The sequence below is a fragment of the Dermacentor andersoni genome, chromosome 2 (assembly GCF_023375885.2).
Source record: "Dermacentor andersoni chromosome 2, qqDerAnde1_hic_scaffold, whole genome shotgun sequence".
Lineage (NCBI taxonomy): Eukaryota > Metazoa > Arthropoda > Arachnida > Ixodida > Ixodidae > Dermacentor > Dermacentor andersoni.
Window position 1 is genome coordinate 193,467,147 of NC_092815.1, and position 18,107 is coordinate 193,485,253.

The 18,107-nt window shown below is 47.2% G+C and overlaps 1 protein-coding gene across 2 annotated transcripts in view; it reads left to right on the top strand.

The window, feature by feature from the left end:
* Positions 1 to 8,168, top strand: part of LOC126540270 (transcription termination factor 2-like) — a 109,766-nt gene extending 101,598 nt beyond the window's left edge. For both annotated transcript variants that reach the window (XM_050187074.3, XM_050187075.3), the window contains exon 17: positions 7,921 to 8,168. In XM_050187074.3, coding sequence (XP_050043031.1) covers positions 7,921 to 8,056 — 136 coding nt within the window. In that variant the 3' untranslated portion in view covers positions 8,057 to 8,168. The remainder of the gene's footprint in view (positions 1 to 7,920) is intronic.
* Positions 8,169 to 18,107: the final 9,939 nt, after the last annotated feature.

Genomic DNA, 18,107 nt, shown 5'->3' on the forward strand with positions numbered 1-18,107 from the left:
ATGAAATGCTCAAAAACTTACACAATGACACGCAACTTACACTACTCACACTTTTCAACACCATCTGGAATGCAGGGTACCTTCCAACCGCGTGGAAGGAAGCCATTGTGGTCCCTGTTTTGAAACAAGGCAAAGACCCTTCCTCAGTGGCAAGTTACCGCCCGATAGCCCTCACAAGTTGCATTTGTAAGGTGTTTGAAAAAATGATAAACCGGCGACTCATTCATTTCCTTGAACAGAGCAAAATGCTTGATCCTTATCAGTGCGGCTTCCGAGAAGGGCGCTCCACAACTGACCATCGTGTACGTGTAGAAGCAAATATTCGGGACGCATTTGTACACAAACAGTTTTTGTTATCCATATTCCTAGATATGGAGAAGGCGTATGATACGACGTGGCGTTACGGAATCTTAAGAGACTTGTCAGAAATGGGCATCCATGGTAATATGCTAAACCTCATAGAAAGCTATTTGTCCAGTTGTACATTCCGGGTAAAAGTCGGTAATGTACTTTCGCGTCCTTTTACGCAAGAAACGGGTGTACCCCAAGGAGGCGTGCTCAGCTGCACACTCTTCATCGTGAAGATGAACACGCTTCACGCTTCATTACCACCGGCAATCTTTTATTCTGTCTACGTGGACGACATTCAAATAGCTTTCAAATCCTGTAACCTCGCAGTGTGCGAGAGACAGGTACAGCATGGCCTGAACAAAGTCTCAATGTGGGCAGACAAGAATGGATTTAAGATCAACCCTAACAAAAGCTCTTGTGTTCTTTTTACAAGAAAGAGAGGCCTGGTTCCGGATCCTTCCTTAGAACTGTGTGGACAACGAATACCTATCAGCAAAGAGCACAAATTCCTAGGTATCATACTTGACTACAGACTCACTTTCGTCCCCCACATTAAACATCTTAAAGAAAAATGTCTAAAAACAATGAACATAATGAAACTTCTATCCCACACTACGTGGGGTAGTGACAGGAAGTGTTTATTGAAACTCTATAAAAGCCTCATTCGATCACGCTTAGACTATGGTGCCGTGATTTATCACTCTGCCGCCCCGAGCGCACTAAAGATGCTGGACCCAGTCCACCATCTAGGAATCCGGCTGGCCACTGGTGCTTTCAGAACGAGTCCCATACAAAGTTTATATGCAGAATCGAATGAGTGGTCACTTCATATCCAGAGAACATACATCAGCCAAACATATTTTTTGAAAGTCCACTCTAATCCTGAACATCCCTGTTTTAACACCATTAATGATATGACATATGCTACACTGTTTCGTAATCGTCCTTCCGTAAGACAGCCTTTCTCGCTGCGTGTGACGGAGCTTAGTCATGAAATGCGTGTTCCACTCCTCGAACTTCGCCTAATGCATCCAGCCAAGCTGCTACCTCCTTGGGAGTGGCAGCTCATACAATGCGATATATCTTTCATGCAAGTTACGAAACACGCTTCAGACATTGAAATCCAAATGCATTTCCGGGAACTCCAGCACAAACACTCCTGCACGGAGTTCTACACAGACGCATCGAAGTCACACAACGGGGTGTCCTACGCAGCCGTCGGGCCATCCTTCTCGGAAACCGATGTACTGCATGCGGAAACTAGTATCTTTACGGCTGAGGCCTACGCACTATTGTCGGCTGTGAAGCATATCAGAAAATCAAAACTCCAGAAAGCAGTCATATATACGGATTCCCTTAGTGTTGTGAAGGCCCTGATGGCATTCTCTAACCACAAAAATCCGGTAATTAACGAACTCTATTCTGCTCTGTGTAAAGCGTATATAGGTAATCAGCATGTCATCATATGCTGGGTGCCAGGTCATAGGGGCATCGAAGGTAACGTTCTGGCGGACCAGATGGCCACGTCAGTTGCATCACATTCTGCTAATCACACCGCTGCAGTTCCTGTCACAGACCTGAAGCCCTTCTTACGGAGGAAACTACGGAACCAGTGGCAACGCCTATGGGACGCGGAAACAAATAATAAGCTCCACGTGATAAAGCCACAGTTAGGATTCTGGCCTTCCGTAACAAAATCACGCCGGACAGATGTCCTATTCTGTCGTCTAAGAATAGGACACACATTTGGCACACACAACTATTTACTCACCGGAAACGAGCCTCCAACCTGCGGTAGATGCGGGGAGAGGCTCACCGTCCTCCACGTCCTTCTGGAGTGTCGGAAAGCCGAATATGAAAGAAAGAAACATTTTCCCATAGCATACCAGCAGCAGATCCCCCTTCATCCAGTAATGTTACTCGGCCCAGAACCGCTATTTGACACCGTCGCAGTTCTAAGTTATCTGAAAGATGTTGTGTTTCGTGTTTTTAGCCCCACATGTTCGTAGCGTCTCCTCTCTTCAGAGGATGGCGCTATAATTATTTTGAATAGCACATGCCTCTAGGCCCTTGTGGTTCAAGGGTTCTGGCGAGGCAGCAGTGCTCCAAGTAATTTTACCATCTTATATATTTTATAATTTGCATCATCCTTCTACGATGGATTTTAATGTTCATAGTACTCGTCATTAATCATCGCCATAATTTTATAGCACATGGATTTTACGCACTTTACAGCGACTATTTTTAGGCCACTTTACAGCTAAATCACATCTTCCATAATACATCGTCAACATTAACACTTGTCATGGCGCTCTTTGGCCAAACCTGGCCCTTGCGCCACTAAACACAACACATCATCATCATTCGTTGCACAGCGGGCGACACTATCAGTCGCAGGAGTAGAGTGGATACAAAAGCGTGGCTGGCTCTGTGCCACCAATGTGAACATATTGTTGACATAGCATGAAACTATCTCATCGCTGACTCAAATTCATCGAAATTAATTTTTTTTCTTATTCAAGTTTGCTTTTTCCGATTGCCCAATTAATGTGAAAGTTTTGCAGTCCCTTCCATGTAAGGAAAGCCCATCCGTGACTCTACTCATTTGCATAAAAGATTGAATATCTATATAAGAAAATTTAAATATAAGGAAGTGAATGGCCAATTTTACCAACTTCGTTATTGAGGTTTAACTGTAATTTAACTGTAGTAAGTCACTTGCCCCACACACAATGTAGTTCAGAAGCAGCAGTTGCAAGGTAACCTTCACATGTTGAATCCGCAACGGAATGTCAGCGCAAAGAAATAAGCGAGAAGGGACATTCACCTTGCCATGTGCATCAGTGTTTGATTGGTTAATTCACCACTGGCCTTGACGACTCAGTAGCTATAATGTTCTGCTGCTGTGAACACAAGGTTGCAGGTTCGATGCCCAGCCCTGATGACCGCATTGTGATAGGGGCCGGAATGCAAAGACAGTAGTGTACTTAAAATTTGGGGCCTTGTTAAAGAACCGCATGTCATCAGAATTGATCCCAAAAGCCCCACTAAGGCATTTCTCATAGACCTGTGACCCACTGTGGTGGCTTAGCGGCTATGATGGGCTACTAGCACGATGTTGTGGATTCAGTCCCTGAAGGCAGCAGCTGCAGTTTGAGGGGGTGAAAGGCAAAAACACTTGTGTACCAAGTGTGGGGTGCATGTCAAATAACACCAAGTGATCAAAATTAATCTGGAGCCCTCCATATAAGGCATGCCTCATAATCAGATTGTGGTTTTAGGATACAAGACCCAATAATTTAATTAGTAATTAAATTTAATAGCCCACATGTTGCATTGTGATGTTAGACCCTATCTTCTGTTTGTTTTGCCTGATGCGCCAGCTCTTAGCTTCAGGGCTAGAGCAGGTTTAGTTTCTACTTAGTCGCTGCATCACACATCACTATTTCAAGCAGGTAAGTCTGCAAGCAGGTGCTCTCCCTTGTCTGTGCTCATTCGCTTTTCATTCCTGCATGTAATAGCACATACTATGCGACCACAGAGTGTGGACATGAAAGTACATGGCAGCCTGAGCCTGTCATACTGAACTGGCATCTGCACCAAAAATGGTGTTAATAAATGTATTACTTAAAAATTATAAAATGGGAAGCACAGATTCATATTAACCCACAGTCAGGCTGTTGTAATGTTTCCTGTACGTCACAAGGACTAACATGAAAAGCTTTGCTGTTGCTAAACCCATGCTCCAGGATGGTGTGTACCATTGTGGGCAAATGAGACAAAAGCAAGTTAGCATTAGCTAGAATGTAATCTTTTGTTTCCTTCTTTGACCACTCTTGTAATATTGTTATGTAGGAAGATGCAGACGAAAAGCTATATACAAGTATATTTACAAGAAAATACGCCGTGCTTGGCCAAGAGGCAACAGCCTGCGCTAGCCTCTAATCGTCGTCGTCGTCTTCACACTGCTCGCCTCTTCGTGATCGCAAATACTGTTCCATAGCAATATTGACAGGATTTCAGGTCATGCACTTGGTTTGGGGTCTGCAGCATCTTTGATGATTGCATAACAAAATGGAATGTCACCGCACTCTCGAGTTATTGCTCCAAACAGGCATTCTGCTGAGTACTTTTCTGTTTGGATTTTATTATAGTATGTCTACGTTTATGTAGTACAGTAGAACCTTGTTGATGTGTTCCTGTTCCTTATGTTTTCCTGAGTCTTGCACTTTGAAACACTGGCCGCATAGGCTCATGTGGTTTCCATAATGTCATGTGTACTAACTTCCGGTTAGTTATGCTTAATTCTACCATTGGTTGCATCCGAAAACTATTAGAGTCAATCCCTTTAAAAATCTCAAGCAAAACTATAGTGTTGTACTATGCATGCACTGAACCCTTTCACTGCCAGGTTCAATATATAGAACATGTTGCTGCGCTACTGCAAGTGGGCTTCTCCTAATGGAAACCCTATCACCTCTCGCGTTGTCAGAAATATTTGTTTATGTTTATGTTTATATTTATGTTTATGAAGGGCAGTAAAAGTGAGCAGGGTGCTCTCGGTTTTGCTTGCTGTGTATATGGGTGGCTTATGCAAACTGTCTGTTCGTTATCGGCAAGAGCAGATTGCCACTCTACTTCAAGAACATGAAAGGCCTCCCTGTCTGATACACAAGAAAGCGTTGATGATACTTACAGTATTTACTCGATTCTAAGCACCCCCTTTTTTTCACGATCGCGATGCCCAAAGTGAGGGGGGGGTGCTTAGATTCGAAAAATCTAGAATGACCCCCCTTCCCTCTTTTCGCTGCAACATCACGACGAGATAGCTGCGAGAAATAACATTTTATTTTGCAAACATTCAAAAGAAAAATCGGTGCAGACAGTGAACCCACCGCTTGTGTAGGATGCTCAGTCACTATCACTGCCACTCGAGTTCGTCGCAACACTTGAACCGCTGCTCTCGGTATCCCACAGCAGGTCGTCTTCCATTCCGTCGAAGTTGTTTATGATCGAGCACTTCTTAAATGGTTTCACCATAACGTCCACTTGGACCCTCTTCCACGCTTCCGAAATCCACTTTGCGATGGTTGATGGGGACGCTTTCTGCAGCTATCTCGTCGGCGTCTTCTTCCGGTCAGGGTTTCGCACCCAGTCTTCGTACTCCTGTCGGAGATTGGCTTTGAAGGGCTTGTTGACTGAAATGTCGAGGGGTTGCAGCACTGGCGTCATGCCACCCGGAATCACAACCACGATGCTATTGATGTTCCGAAGCTTTGTCTTTACCTCTGGGGTCAGATGGCCACGAAACGCGTCCAACAGAATCATCAACCGCGTGCCTGCAGGTCCGCCGAGCAATGATTCCAGAATGAGCAAGCGCGTTTGGCGGCCTTGGCTACGCACTCTTCCTAACAAATTGGGGGGTGCTTAGATTCGCATGCAAACTTTTTTTCTAACTTGTTCGCGAAAATAGAAGGGAGGAAGGGCGGTGCTTAGAATCGCGAAAATACGGTAATCTTTTTACTGAGTGGCTTCAAGCATGTGATCCCGAACTAGAGATGCTGCATTGCCAGGTTTGTCTCGTAGAACAATGCTTTTTGCGAACAGCAATTTAGGATTCTGCTAGCGGCTGAAACAAATCCTACATCAACCTTCACTTGGACAGATCTTTACATTTCAGTATGGATGAAAAATAACACTGCACTTCACTGAAGACCATTGTGGCAGTGGTGTACAAGAGTGGCCGCGAGACATCAGAGCGCTGAGCAGCATGCTAAGAGAGATGCGTCGGCTTTTAAAGGCAGTCGAGAAGCAAGGACGACTAGTACCAAGAGCAAGTTGGTTCCGAAACCCAACACAACAGTCCACTTGGCTCGTTGCCCACACAATACCAACAATACGCACAACATATTGTTGACATTGCAATGGACACACAGCAGAGCATTTTCACGCTTAATTTGCGTCGAAGTATGCTGATTGTGGCATAGTGCTTATCTATACAGGCTAGTTTGCTTCTGCAATGTGTTCATTTCTACCTTATCTTGGATAAAAACACACAAGCACTTGACGCACATGAGGCTCACCGCGGTCTTGCATCCTGGCGCCGCAGGTTTTTAAGGTTGGCATTGAGATCGATATATAAGAGACCATTCTGCAGCCCAAGCGAGTTGCAACATTTTTGAGCAAAAGATATGTTGACTTTCGTCTAGTTGACACTGCTTTGGAAAAGCAAATCCTTAAGTTCCTGCCATTCACAATCTCAGGAAACAGTCTGAGCTTTGCGGAAATCTCTGATTAGCTTCAGGTAGGCATACTTTATATTTTGAATGAACAATATAGTATTGAACTATTTCGCGACCCCTTTTGAGTTCAGTATATCCAGGATGGACTATACTGGTATACTTACTTTTAACTCAAATCAAAATTTTTGTGCACGAATGCACTCCTTGTGGCCAGAAATAAAAGTGATAGGTATTCTATTCATCCTCGATGTGGAATGGCGTTTGGGTTTTCCATGATTGAGTTGTGCTGTGTAATGAAAAACGTGATACATACGAGGAAGCTCGATTCCTTATGCTTTCATGCTGCATGTTGCTTGCATTCAGTGTGATTTCAATGACATTGTTTGATGCATGCAACCTATAAGCATGAAGATGAAGCTTTTGTTCTGCAAGTGCCTTCGTTGGGCTTTATACTTGATCAGTCACTTTGTGGGACATCACTTTTTGTTTCGACTCATTGGCCAAACTGGCTGAAGTGGTCATGAGTAAAACATGACTGTAGGAAGCAGAATCTTGATTTGGGGCTTGGAATTTATCGTCAAAATTGCTTAATATGTAAAGCATGAAGTTTACAAATCTGTAACAGTGCATTAAAACCTGCATCCATTAGAGCATTTTAACCTATCATATTTTTGTATAAGAAATTACAGCTCATGTAAATTTGTTACAATGTTTACAATGGTTTTGGGAAAGTCCTACTCTCAATTTGGTCGTGTAACTCTGATAGGTGTATTATACATCAATTTTGTTTGCTTTAGATGTGTATTGTTAGGTCAGGCTACAGAATTGTGATATTGAGTTATTGAGCTATAGAGTTGTAAACTTCACAGTTTTCTTTTTTAATTTTAATATTTCAATACATTATAAAAATGGAAGCCCAAAAATATGTAAAAATTATAGAGTGGAACTTTGATTTTCATTTTGTCTTCTGATCATCAACTTATTACTACGACATCAGTGAAAAGAGTTCTCCAAGAATACTTTTTGTCAACCTAAATTGATTTGGTGTTTCTAATGTAAACTGGTTCTTAGCTTTCTGATAAATTTGTATGGGTTTCCTTTGTAGCTTCACGCTATTCTTAAGTGGATGAAATTTTCCTTTCACGTTTGTCCGCTGTGCTAATTACCTTCAGGCAACTTAGACTCATTCAGGCACAAGGTCTTTTATCTCAGTACCCTCTCTTTTGTAAAAGAAAGTAAACCTCAAACTTGAAAGCAAAGGTACCGCTGAGAGGAATCATTGAGAGCGCAATCACCGTAACCGAACCAATTTTTGTTCTGTCCGCAGGCTCATCTGTGCAGGCACCATTGAAGAGCGCATTCTAGAACTCCAGAAGCACAAGCAGCAGCTTGCGGAATCGGTCGTCGCACGGCGACGCCTGACCGCCGATGATTACGACTTCCTCTTTGCGAAAAGTTCTTGACAAACACATAGATTGTTGAATGGGAGTGCAAAGAAGTTTGGGCTCTGAGTTATTTAGATCTTAAATTTAAACAGTTTTTTTATATAATATAAAAAAGACGTATTGCGTTACAGTCCGGTGTCCGTGCCCCTTTTCTGTGTCTGAATGGAATCAAGAATTTGAAGAATTCGCATTGCATCGGGACTCGGGCGTCTGTGGCCGAGTCATGTCAAATCTTGTGGACGTGGTAGTGTTTCCGAAAGTGATCACCAAGCGAACAACGTTACAGCTTGGTGCTTTCCGCCTACTCGCGATATGAACCAAACCATGGCGTCCAGTAAGCGCTCAGGCTAACTTGCTTGGCACACTCACTGCTTATCACTTTAGCTCGTGCGCATGATCGCGGGCCCGCTCATCGACGAGCGGCAAGCATTTCGCGACGATTTGCCACGCCTGCCTCGGCTTTTAAGCCTAACCAGCGCTGCTTCGCCCGGTGTCGGCCACCAAAGTTATGGTCGATCTAGTTGCACTTTCGTGCCGAGTCGACGCGAATTTATTCAAAGCGACTGCACGGCTTTCGGAAAGCTGAGAAACGATCTTGCTAGCGAAAGTGAGTATGGCGGACCAACGCCTGTCAGTTCCGGCGCCACGCAATGGGACCGCCGCGGACGCCTCGGTTCACGTGCCGCTCGCATCGCGGCGCTGCTAGCTGCCACTATGCCGCCGCTCAGAACGTTGCTGAAACATACGCGCCGCGCCCGACTTGCGCAGCTCACGTTGGTTGTCGAGTTACATATTGCACTATAATTTATTTAGTTCGTCCAGTATGTTAACGAAATACTGCTCCGGTGCTTATAACCTAAATATTTATTGTGATACAAGCGATACGGTTGCGTGACATAGCCGCCGCGTTAGTAGCTAGCAGTTTCGTGTGTTCGTTCAGGTATTCCGATGTAGACTAGCTACTAGCCAAACGCATCGATTGTCACTCACTGAGCTCGGCAAAAACGTAAAGCGTAATAGCCAGAAACTGTACTTGTCCTCTATTTTGTGATTTGCCCTGCTTTTTCAAAAGCTTTCGTTCCCAAGCCCCGAATTTTCTCACAAGTCAACCACATGGGACATTTAACAATCGAACATTTATTTGCAGTAGTTATCTAAACATGTCAAGAATGCTACAGTTCACATGGCATATGCTACAGTTTTAGCAGCTTCCGTGACAATGGCTTCTTTGCATATAATTTGGCAACTGAATTCTTATCTGTAATGTTAAAAGCATGGTTAGACAGCAGTGGTTTGATGAACTTGCGGCACAAGAGTTCAAGGAACATCTTCCTGTGGCCAGGCTCTTCGTTCTTGCACATCAAGACGGGGACGTCCACAAGCACATCAACAGCATGTTCTACACTGGTTTCGAGCGGTTTGGAAATGAACTTCCTGTGAAACAACATTATGTCAACAAACCGCTTGAGACCTATCAAGACGGACACCAACTCTTTGGTTGGATACTTCAGTCCACCACGGTCTTGGTACGCAATGAGCCCATCAACAGGGGCATTGGCCTTTGGTTTTTCGACAAGTTGAATACAACTCTCGCAGCTCAGCCTTTCTGACAAGGCTCTGGCTAGATATCCACCAATCAGGGCAATACTAGCCACTTCGGGGTTGGGGAGCCATGGTGTAGTGCACAGGTCCCGCAATCTATTCTTTGCTGCTGATGGGAAAAAAACCTTGCTTGTACAGCTGCGTTTCTGAGTGTCTCCATTAGAAACTGCTGCATCAGTACGGAATGAGGTTGAGCTGTTCACATTGCTTCGAACTGATGCAGATACAATACCAGTCTTTAACATCTTCTCAAGTCCGCAGAGTACAGTCTTCACACCCATGGCATCATTGCAACCTGCTGTCCTTCGAAGGAAACCGAACAGTGCCTCAATCGGATCACTTGAGAACTTTCGAGTCAAAACAAATATGAACTTCTTTTCCTTCAGAAGAAAACGAATGCATGCTACATTCGATGTTGTCGTCAGGACCAGTGCTCGGTATGTCTCACTGGTAAAGAAATTGTCAGGGTGGCTCTCCTGTCTCAGCCTTTCGATATAGTTAAGGAAATCAGTCTCTAGCCACTGCAACCTCATGTCGTCAACATCACTGAAATGCCGGCTGTCAGGGTCATTCCTGTGGACGTGCTGCTCTGTGTTGCTGACATCCATCAGCGCAAACCACTTGTGCATCAGCGACATAAATTCAACAGTTGGGCCCACTGACCTGAACTCCAAGTCACAGGTGTGACCAAAGTCACAGGTGTGACCAGCCTGGTCCTTCAAATACTGGAGGGCAGCAGTAACTGGCGGAGAGAAGATTTGCACTGAGTGTCTCACACTCATCTTCTCAATATTTGATGGATATAGGTGTTTCCGTGTTAAATATCGTATTGGCTTCACAGTTGAGCCTCGCTGCATTCTGTACAGTTCTTTCAAAGGAGCTGACGAAATTTGTTTTTTACCACCTATGTCCTTTGCAAGAAATTGTAATCTGACATTCTTAATTATGTGAGATTGGTCAAAAGCAAGATAAAGGAGTCTTGAAGGATCCGCTGGATGTGGAGCAGAAATTTGAGCCGTTCCCTTGCTTAATATGTCCATGGCAGCGACGTTTGTCTTGTGGTTATCAGTGACAAGACGAACTATTTCAAAACCGAGTTCCTCTGTCTTCTGGACAACGTGACAAATGGTCTGCGCGAGCTCTGCTCCTGTGCAGGCTTTAGTAAAAAAGTACCCGACAGGTATCTTAAAGCTTGTCGACAGGCCACAAAGCAAGAAACAAAGCAATGAATTTGCTAACTGGTCGCTGTCACTTGGTATCAGATGCTCCAGATCAATGCTCATATTGACGTCACCAACAAAAGCATCACTTTGTTTATTATATTCAAGCTTTTGCTTGATGTGCATTTCGTCTACTACCAAACTGCACACTTTTGACTGCGATTTTGTAAGACCCTGAAGCTCTGTTTTGAGCCTGCAGCGAACCAGAGGGCTGAAGCCAATTTCCCCAGTTGCCGATCCAATACACTTTTGCAAAGTATTTCTACATGGTAAACTCAGAAGATGTTCAGTCCGCACGTACTCATAGGCCTTGGTCGAGAGATTCCTCAGGATCACGCAGTACCTCACGGTAGTTTCAGACCACGTTGGTCTCTTCCTACCGTAATTGATGACTTGGTCCACAATGAATACAGCCTTTGCCTTGTTTTGGTGCGCATCGGCTACAACGTCCACAAAGGCACGCACATTGCAGTCGTCCTTTAGCTTGCAAAGTTCTTCTTTGTAACTTTCAACTGTCTGTTGCAACCTGGCGATCTGTAACCGAAGGGCTTTCTCTTTGGCTCGTTGTTTTCGGCGATTTACGAAACTGCTTGAACTTGCGGTGCTTTCCGTCCGAGTTGAAAATGTTCGCTTCGCAAACGCCACTGTTCTGCAAGTTAACGCTTCGGTACGCACCGCCGTCGCTACAGTGCATACTGTACCACTCAAAGGAAGAGATGCGTTCGAGCATGCTGGCCTGTTAGTTGGCGCTAAGGCTGGTCGCGCAACTACTGACGTCGCGACGCCAGGGCAGCCAGGTTCTTCATTCTCGTTGAAGGTAGTAGCAGTTACTGCTTTCCGTTTTTTGCTAGTCTTCTCCTGGCCACAGTCGAGCTGCACAGTGCGCTTTCGACTACTTGCATCACTACGTACCTTGGCAGGTGCAGGCTTCATGTACGAGGGGTAGCACGTGAACACGCTGGGCACCGCTCCCTTGTTTAATTGTCGGATTTTAGTATTCTCCCGAAAGTCCGAGGCAGCGAAGTGCTTACTGCAAACGACGGAGTAATTAGATGTTGTATTCGGCTCCCAGTTATTTCGTGAGATCACCTTTAGCCATCGTAGGCGCAACTCGAGGTCTGCAGGAATCTCGTGGAATGATACTCCGTCGTCCTTCTTTCTTGCACTTGATGTGCGCATAGGCACACAGCAGTACCTCATGCTGAACACTGTCCGTACACAAAACAGAAGCAAATCAAACTTCAGAGCATCTTTCTACGCACGTTGACACTAGCGAACAAAACATTGCTTTGTTTACCTCGCGCCACGAGTCCCGCAAGCCCGAGACGGACGGGACACTGTAGTGTCAGCCGGCAGCGCCACGAGCGGCAAGCGCCGGCATATGGGGAAGAGCGACAGGAAAGGGTGTGATTGAGCAGGAGGGGCTCTTTTGACAGGCATAGTTAAATAAAGGAGGCGTTGGGCGGACAAACTGAATTGCGCAAATTTCACGGCCGCCATGTTTAACGACATAATGCGGGCTGTGATGCCCGGAAAAAACGAGCCAAACAACTTTAGGCGTCCACAACTTCGGTCGCCACCATGCACTGGTTCAGTAGCGAGGTGGTGAAGCTGCGAGGTCAATATTCAACTAACCAAGCAGGTGCAAAATTCAGCCGGCGGCTGTAAGCAGTGGCTGTAAGTACCGTATTTGGCTGGTCTTGGCTATGAGCAATGTTATGGGAATAAAACTTGCCCGTCGAAACTGCCTATTATAAACCTCTTTTCAATGTATATTCGTTCGTTTTGAATATTTCGAAAACTTTGAATAATGTAATTCGAACCGAAGTGAATATTGTCACGTGGTAGTGACGGTGAAGAAACCAGCCAAACTGGGAAAGACGAAACTAGCGTTTTATAGGGCGAACTTGTGCCCTCAAAAACAGGCTACACTCAAAGAACGGCGACAGCGGCGAACACAGTCGGCGATCGTCGAAAATCTGATCAGCGGGTCAAGCGCGTCGGCTTTTATAGATCAGTCGTCGAATGCTCCAGAGTAACCGCTGGGACCCGCATGCCTTCCACAAAGTTCTACGCCATTCGCGTCGCGCATACATGCAATCGGATTACACACGGTTCGGCGACAAAAGATAGCGGATGGAACCATCGATAACATTCCAGGAACTTCCGACACATGCAAGCGCGTCCTGCGCTGTGATAACATTTGTTTGGCGGTGAAACGTGTCGCCCGATAAAGACAAGTACACGTGGCAATACCCCCCGCCCCCCTCTTAAAAAGCATCTGCAAACAAACGAAAGTAATAAAGAAAAGCACTCGCAGCAAAGAAAACAACAAAGGAAGTTCGTCAGCGTCCTTAAACTGGTTTAAGACGCGGACTCCAGACTTGCTGATGACGTGGCCTAGGAACAGAAGTTCATCGTAAGCGAAGCGGCACTTTTCTGGCTTCAGAGTGAGTCCTGATGACTTGATGGCCTCTAGTACTGTCGCTAGCCGCCTAAGGTGATCGTCGAAATTTCCGGCGAAGACGACAACGTCATCCAAGTAAACAAGACAAGTCTGCCACTTCAATCCTGCTAACACGGTGTCCATGACGCGCTGGAACGTTGCAGGCGCCGAGCACAGTCCGAATGGCATGACCTTGAACTCGTAGAGGCCGTCTGGCGTGATGAAGGCGGTCTTTTCGCGATCTCTCTCGTCGTCTTCTATTTGCCAGTAGCCAGACTTGAGATCCATCGACGAGAAGTATTTTGCGTTACAGAGCCGATCTAATGCGTCGTCTATCCGTGGTAGGGGGTATACATCCTTCTTTGTGATCTTGTTCAGTCGACGATAATCGACGCAGAAACGTAAGGTTCCGTCCTTTTTCTTCACCAAGACAACAGGGGATGCCTACGGGCTTTTCGACGGCTGGATGATGTCGTCGCGCAGCATTTCGTCGACTTGTTCTCTTATAGCTTCCCGTTCTCGCGGCGAAACTCGGCAAGGGCTCTGGCGGAGTGGTCGAGCGCACTCGGTGATTATACGATGCTTTGCGACTGGTGTTTGTCGAATCCTTGATGACGTCGAAAAGCAGCCTTTGTATCGTCGGAGCAGACTTCTGAGCTGTTGTTGCTTAATCATGGGGAGACTTGGATTAATGTCGTAGTCTGGTTCGGTAATCATGGTCGTCGGAGTAGATGCGGCGGAATCCGAGAGGACAAACGCATTACTGGTTTCCAGAATTTCCTCGATGTACGCGGTCGTCGTTCCCGTGTTGATGTGCTTGAACTCTTGGCTGAAGTTTGTCAGCAACACTTCAGTTTTCCCTCCGTGCAGTCGAGCGATCCCTCTTGCGACGCAAATTTCACGGTCTAGCAGTAGACGTTGGTCACCCTCGACGACGCCTTCTACGTCGGCAGGTGTTTTGGTGCCGACGGAAATGACAATGCTGGAGCGAGGCGGGATGCTGACTTGACTTTCGAGCACGCTCATGGTGACTGCGAGAGCTCTCCGGCGGTATCGCTCGATCTTCCGACAGCGTTATCGACTTCGACTTCAGGTCGATGATTGCGCAGTGTTGGTTCATGAAGTCCATGCCGAGAATAACGTTTCGTGAACACTGTTGGAGGATAACGAAGGTGGCAAGGTAAGTCCGGTCATGAACGGTAATTCTTGCCGTGCAGATTCCAGTCGGCGTGATGAGGTGTCCTCCAGCGGTCCGAATTTGAGGGCCTTCCCATGCAGTTTTAACTTTCTTCAACTGGGCGGCGATGTGTCCACTCATTACGGAGTAATCAGCCCCTGCGTCCACTAAGGCGGTAACTGCGTGGCCGTCGAGTAGTACGTCGAGGTTGGTGGTTCTTTGTCTGACGTTGCAGTTAGGTCTTGGCGTCGGATCACGGCTGCATCGTGTTGAACTGAAGCTGGAACGTCGCGTCCTCTAGTTGTCTTTCGCCGGTGTAGTCTTGGCTTCCCGACTTCATCGGGACGGCGGCGTGTCGTTAGTATGTCGTCGAGATGGTCTCTTCGTCGTCTTCGTCGTCGGCGGAGGACCTTCGTCAGTTCGAGGAACAAAAACCGCACCTCCATCGGTTGCTGCTTTTAGTTTTCCGGGTATGGGCTCGCAGAGCGGCCCCGGGCTGGGCCAGTGTATGGTCGGCGCGGCGGCGACAGGGAGCGGCCTGGTGACGGCGAACGGGACGGTCGTCGAGGGCTCCACTGAGTGGCGGCGAGGTAGTCGGCGATGTCGCGAGGTCGTTCGCCAATCTGTGGTCGCGGCGCGTTAACGGCGAAACCTCGCAGTCCCATTTCGCGGTATGGGCATCGGCGGTACACATGGCCGGCTTCTCCGCAGTGATAGCAGAGCGGGCGGTGGTCGGGGGCTCGCCAAATGTCCGTCTTCCTAGCGTAGGTGGGCTGGGCGACGGGTGGGCATGCGGGCGGCGGCGGACGACGGAATTGCTTCATTGCAGGGCCCTGGCGCGGTCGCGGAGGGCGACCTTGACGGCGTGCGACGGCGGCGTATGTCATCGCTTCCGGCTGGGGCTGCGGTGATTCTGGTTGCTCCTCAGGAACTCCAAGGGATTGCTCAAGCTCATCTTTGACGATTTCGGCGATTGAGGCTACTTGAGGCTGCGACCTGGGGCACAACTTCTGCAGCTCTTCTCGTACGACCGCTCTGATAGCCTCGCGCAGATCGTCGGTGGCCAGTGATTGAATTCTTGCGTAGTTGGTAGAGTTCGTACGGCTGTTGAATTGCCGGTTCCGCATTTCGAGTGTCTTCTCGATGCTGGTGGCCTCGCGAAGGAACTCTTCTTCTACGGTCTTCGGTGGGCTTCGTATCATTGCGCCGAAAATTTGTTCCGTCACACCACGCATGAGTAGGCGGACTTTCTTCTCCTCGGGCATATCCGGGTCGGCGTGGCGGAACAAACGGCTCATTTCTGCCGTAAAGATGGCAATGTTCTCGTTAGGTAGCTGCACTTGGGCGCCCAGCATAGCTTCGGCCCTTTCCTTGCGCACGACGCTCGTAAAGGTGCGCAGGAAGCCGCTACGGAACAGGTACCATGTTGTCATGGTAGACTCTCGGTTCTCAAACCACGTTCTGGCGGCGCCTTCTAAGGCGAAGTATACATGCCGCAGGTTGTCGTCGGGGTCCCAGTTGTTGAAAGTCGCGATTCGTTCGTAGGTCTCCAGCCAGTATTCCGGGTCTTCAGTAGCTGCTCCATGGAAGGTCGGTGGGTCACGAGGTTGTTGCAGGATAACGGGAGACGCTGGGGCAGCCATTGGGGTTGTCTTGGCCACGATCTTCTCTGTCGTCTCAGGTAGAAGTCCGTGCACTGGGGGCTGACCTTGCAGTCTGCGGCTAGCACGCTGGTCTTGGGCGATGTTGGTTTTGTCCTCGGGCTTCGAGCTTGGATCGCGGCTTTGCGGGGGCGTTCGGTACATGAACGCACAAGCACCTCCGCCAGATGTCACGTGGTAGTGACGGTGAAGAAACCAGCCAAACTGGGAAAGACGAAACTAGCGTTTTATTGGGCGAACTTGTTCCCTCAAAAACAGGCTACACTCAAAGAACGGCGACAGCGGCGAACACAGTCGGCGATCGTCGAAAATCTGATCAGCGGGTCAAGCGCGTCGGCTTTTATAGATCAGTCGTCGAATGTTCCAGAGTAATCGCTGGGACCCGCAAGCCTTCCACAAAATTCTACGTCATTCGCGTCGCGCATAGATGCAATCAGATTACACACGGTTCGGCGACAACAGACAGCGGATGGAACCATCGATAACATTCCAGAAACTTCCGACACATGCAAGCGCGTCCTGCGCTGTGCGATAACATTTGTTTGGCTGTGAAACGTGTCGCCCGATAAAGACAAGTACACGTGTCAATATCAAATAGCATGCCGTTCGATGCAACATTCGCACAAGCCTAGATGTAACCAAGGTTGCCACAAGGCACAAGGTTAACCCTCGCTGCCTGGAAGATGGGAAGTAACACAGGAGTAGAAGACAGGAAAAAATTCGCAGTTCCGCCCGAAATGCGAAGCACCCATTGTGATAGCAAATTAGTAGATAACTGTACGAAGTAAGGATAGTAGTTTTATTGGCCGTATAAACTTGTAAACATTCACTTATGAACTAAATTAACAATTATAGAGTATGTAAGCGTGACTCAGCAAGAACGTTGAAATAAACAGACACACATATAGCCCTGTCTTTGTGTGTCTGCTTCTTTCTGCGTCCTTGTTCAGTCGCGCTTACACGTTCTATCATGGATTCAAACCAACTGGCACGCCAACGTGTTCAAACTAAATTAACGAGCACGGTGTCACGCGCGCACAGGTCAACATGAACAGATCTCGCTCGATGAGCGCGGAAGCTCGCTGTCGAAATTCTGGAGCGAAGAATCGCGACAGCAGGAAGCGAACTCAGCTTCATGCATCTTTCACTTCAATGCGAACGAAACGTCGAAAACAGCGCATGCGAAGCTACCAGCATTATGCGCACTCTCCAAACATCGCCGATCGCTTTGAAGATGCGGGCGCGCACTTTGGCCATGTCGCAAATCGCTTTCAAGGCACGAGCGGCGGCAACACGTCCCTGCGGTGTCCGCCAAAAACGTTTACTACGGCGCCCCGCCTTTGGATGGATGGATGGAAGGTAGGAGTGTCCCCTTTGAAACGGGGTGATGGCGGTTGCCACCATGCTCAGCTTTAGTACGTCGAGCAGCCATGGCCAGTGGAGTCCTGGAATGAGGACACCACCCACTCGACCTCAAGAGCAACCACCTCGATGGTTCGAATAAATGTTTTCTCTCTCTCTTATTTTTGTTTAACTGTGTTGTAAGTTATTAAAATTCGCCATTTTCTTTAAATACGTCTTAATACACTTTTAACCTAATGTCGCCTCTATGCTTTTGAGCCACCAATCCTCCAATTGCTTTTTGCTAATTTCCACCGCATATTTATTTACATGACTATTGTTATCTCTGAACCCTAGGGCCTCGGGAAGCGTGACTTGCCCGCATCGACATCGGGATGGATACCATCACATTTTAGTACGAGGTGTTCGATTGTTTCTACAGATTTACCACACACAGTACATGTGTCTTCGTTAAATTTTTTTTTATAGCTCCGTGTGCTAAGACATCCTGACCTAGCTTCAAAGAGTAGGGCCTCTTGAGTTATCATAAAATGCTTCCTTCCTGACCTACTGTTTCCAGCATCGATATAGTTCCGCAATATGCTTCTTTTCCATTTAATTT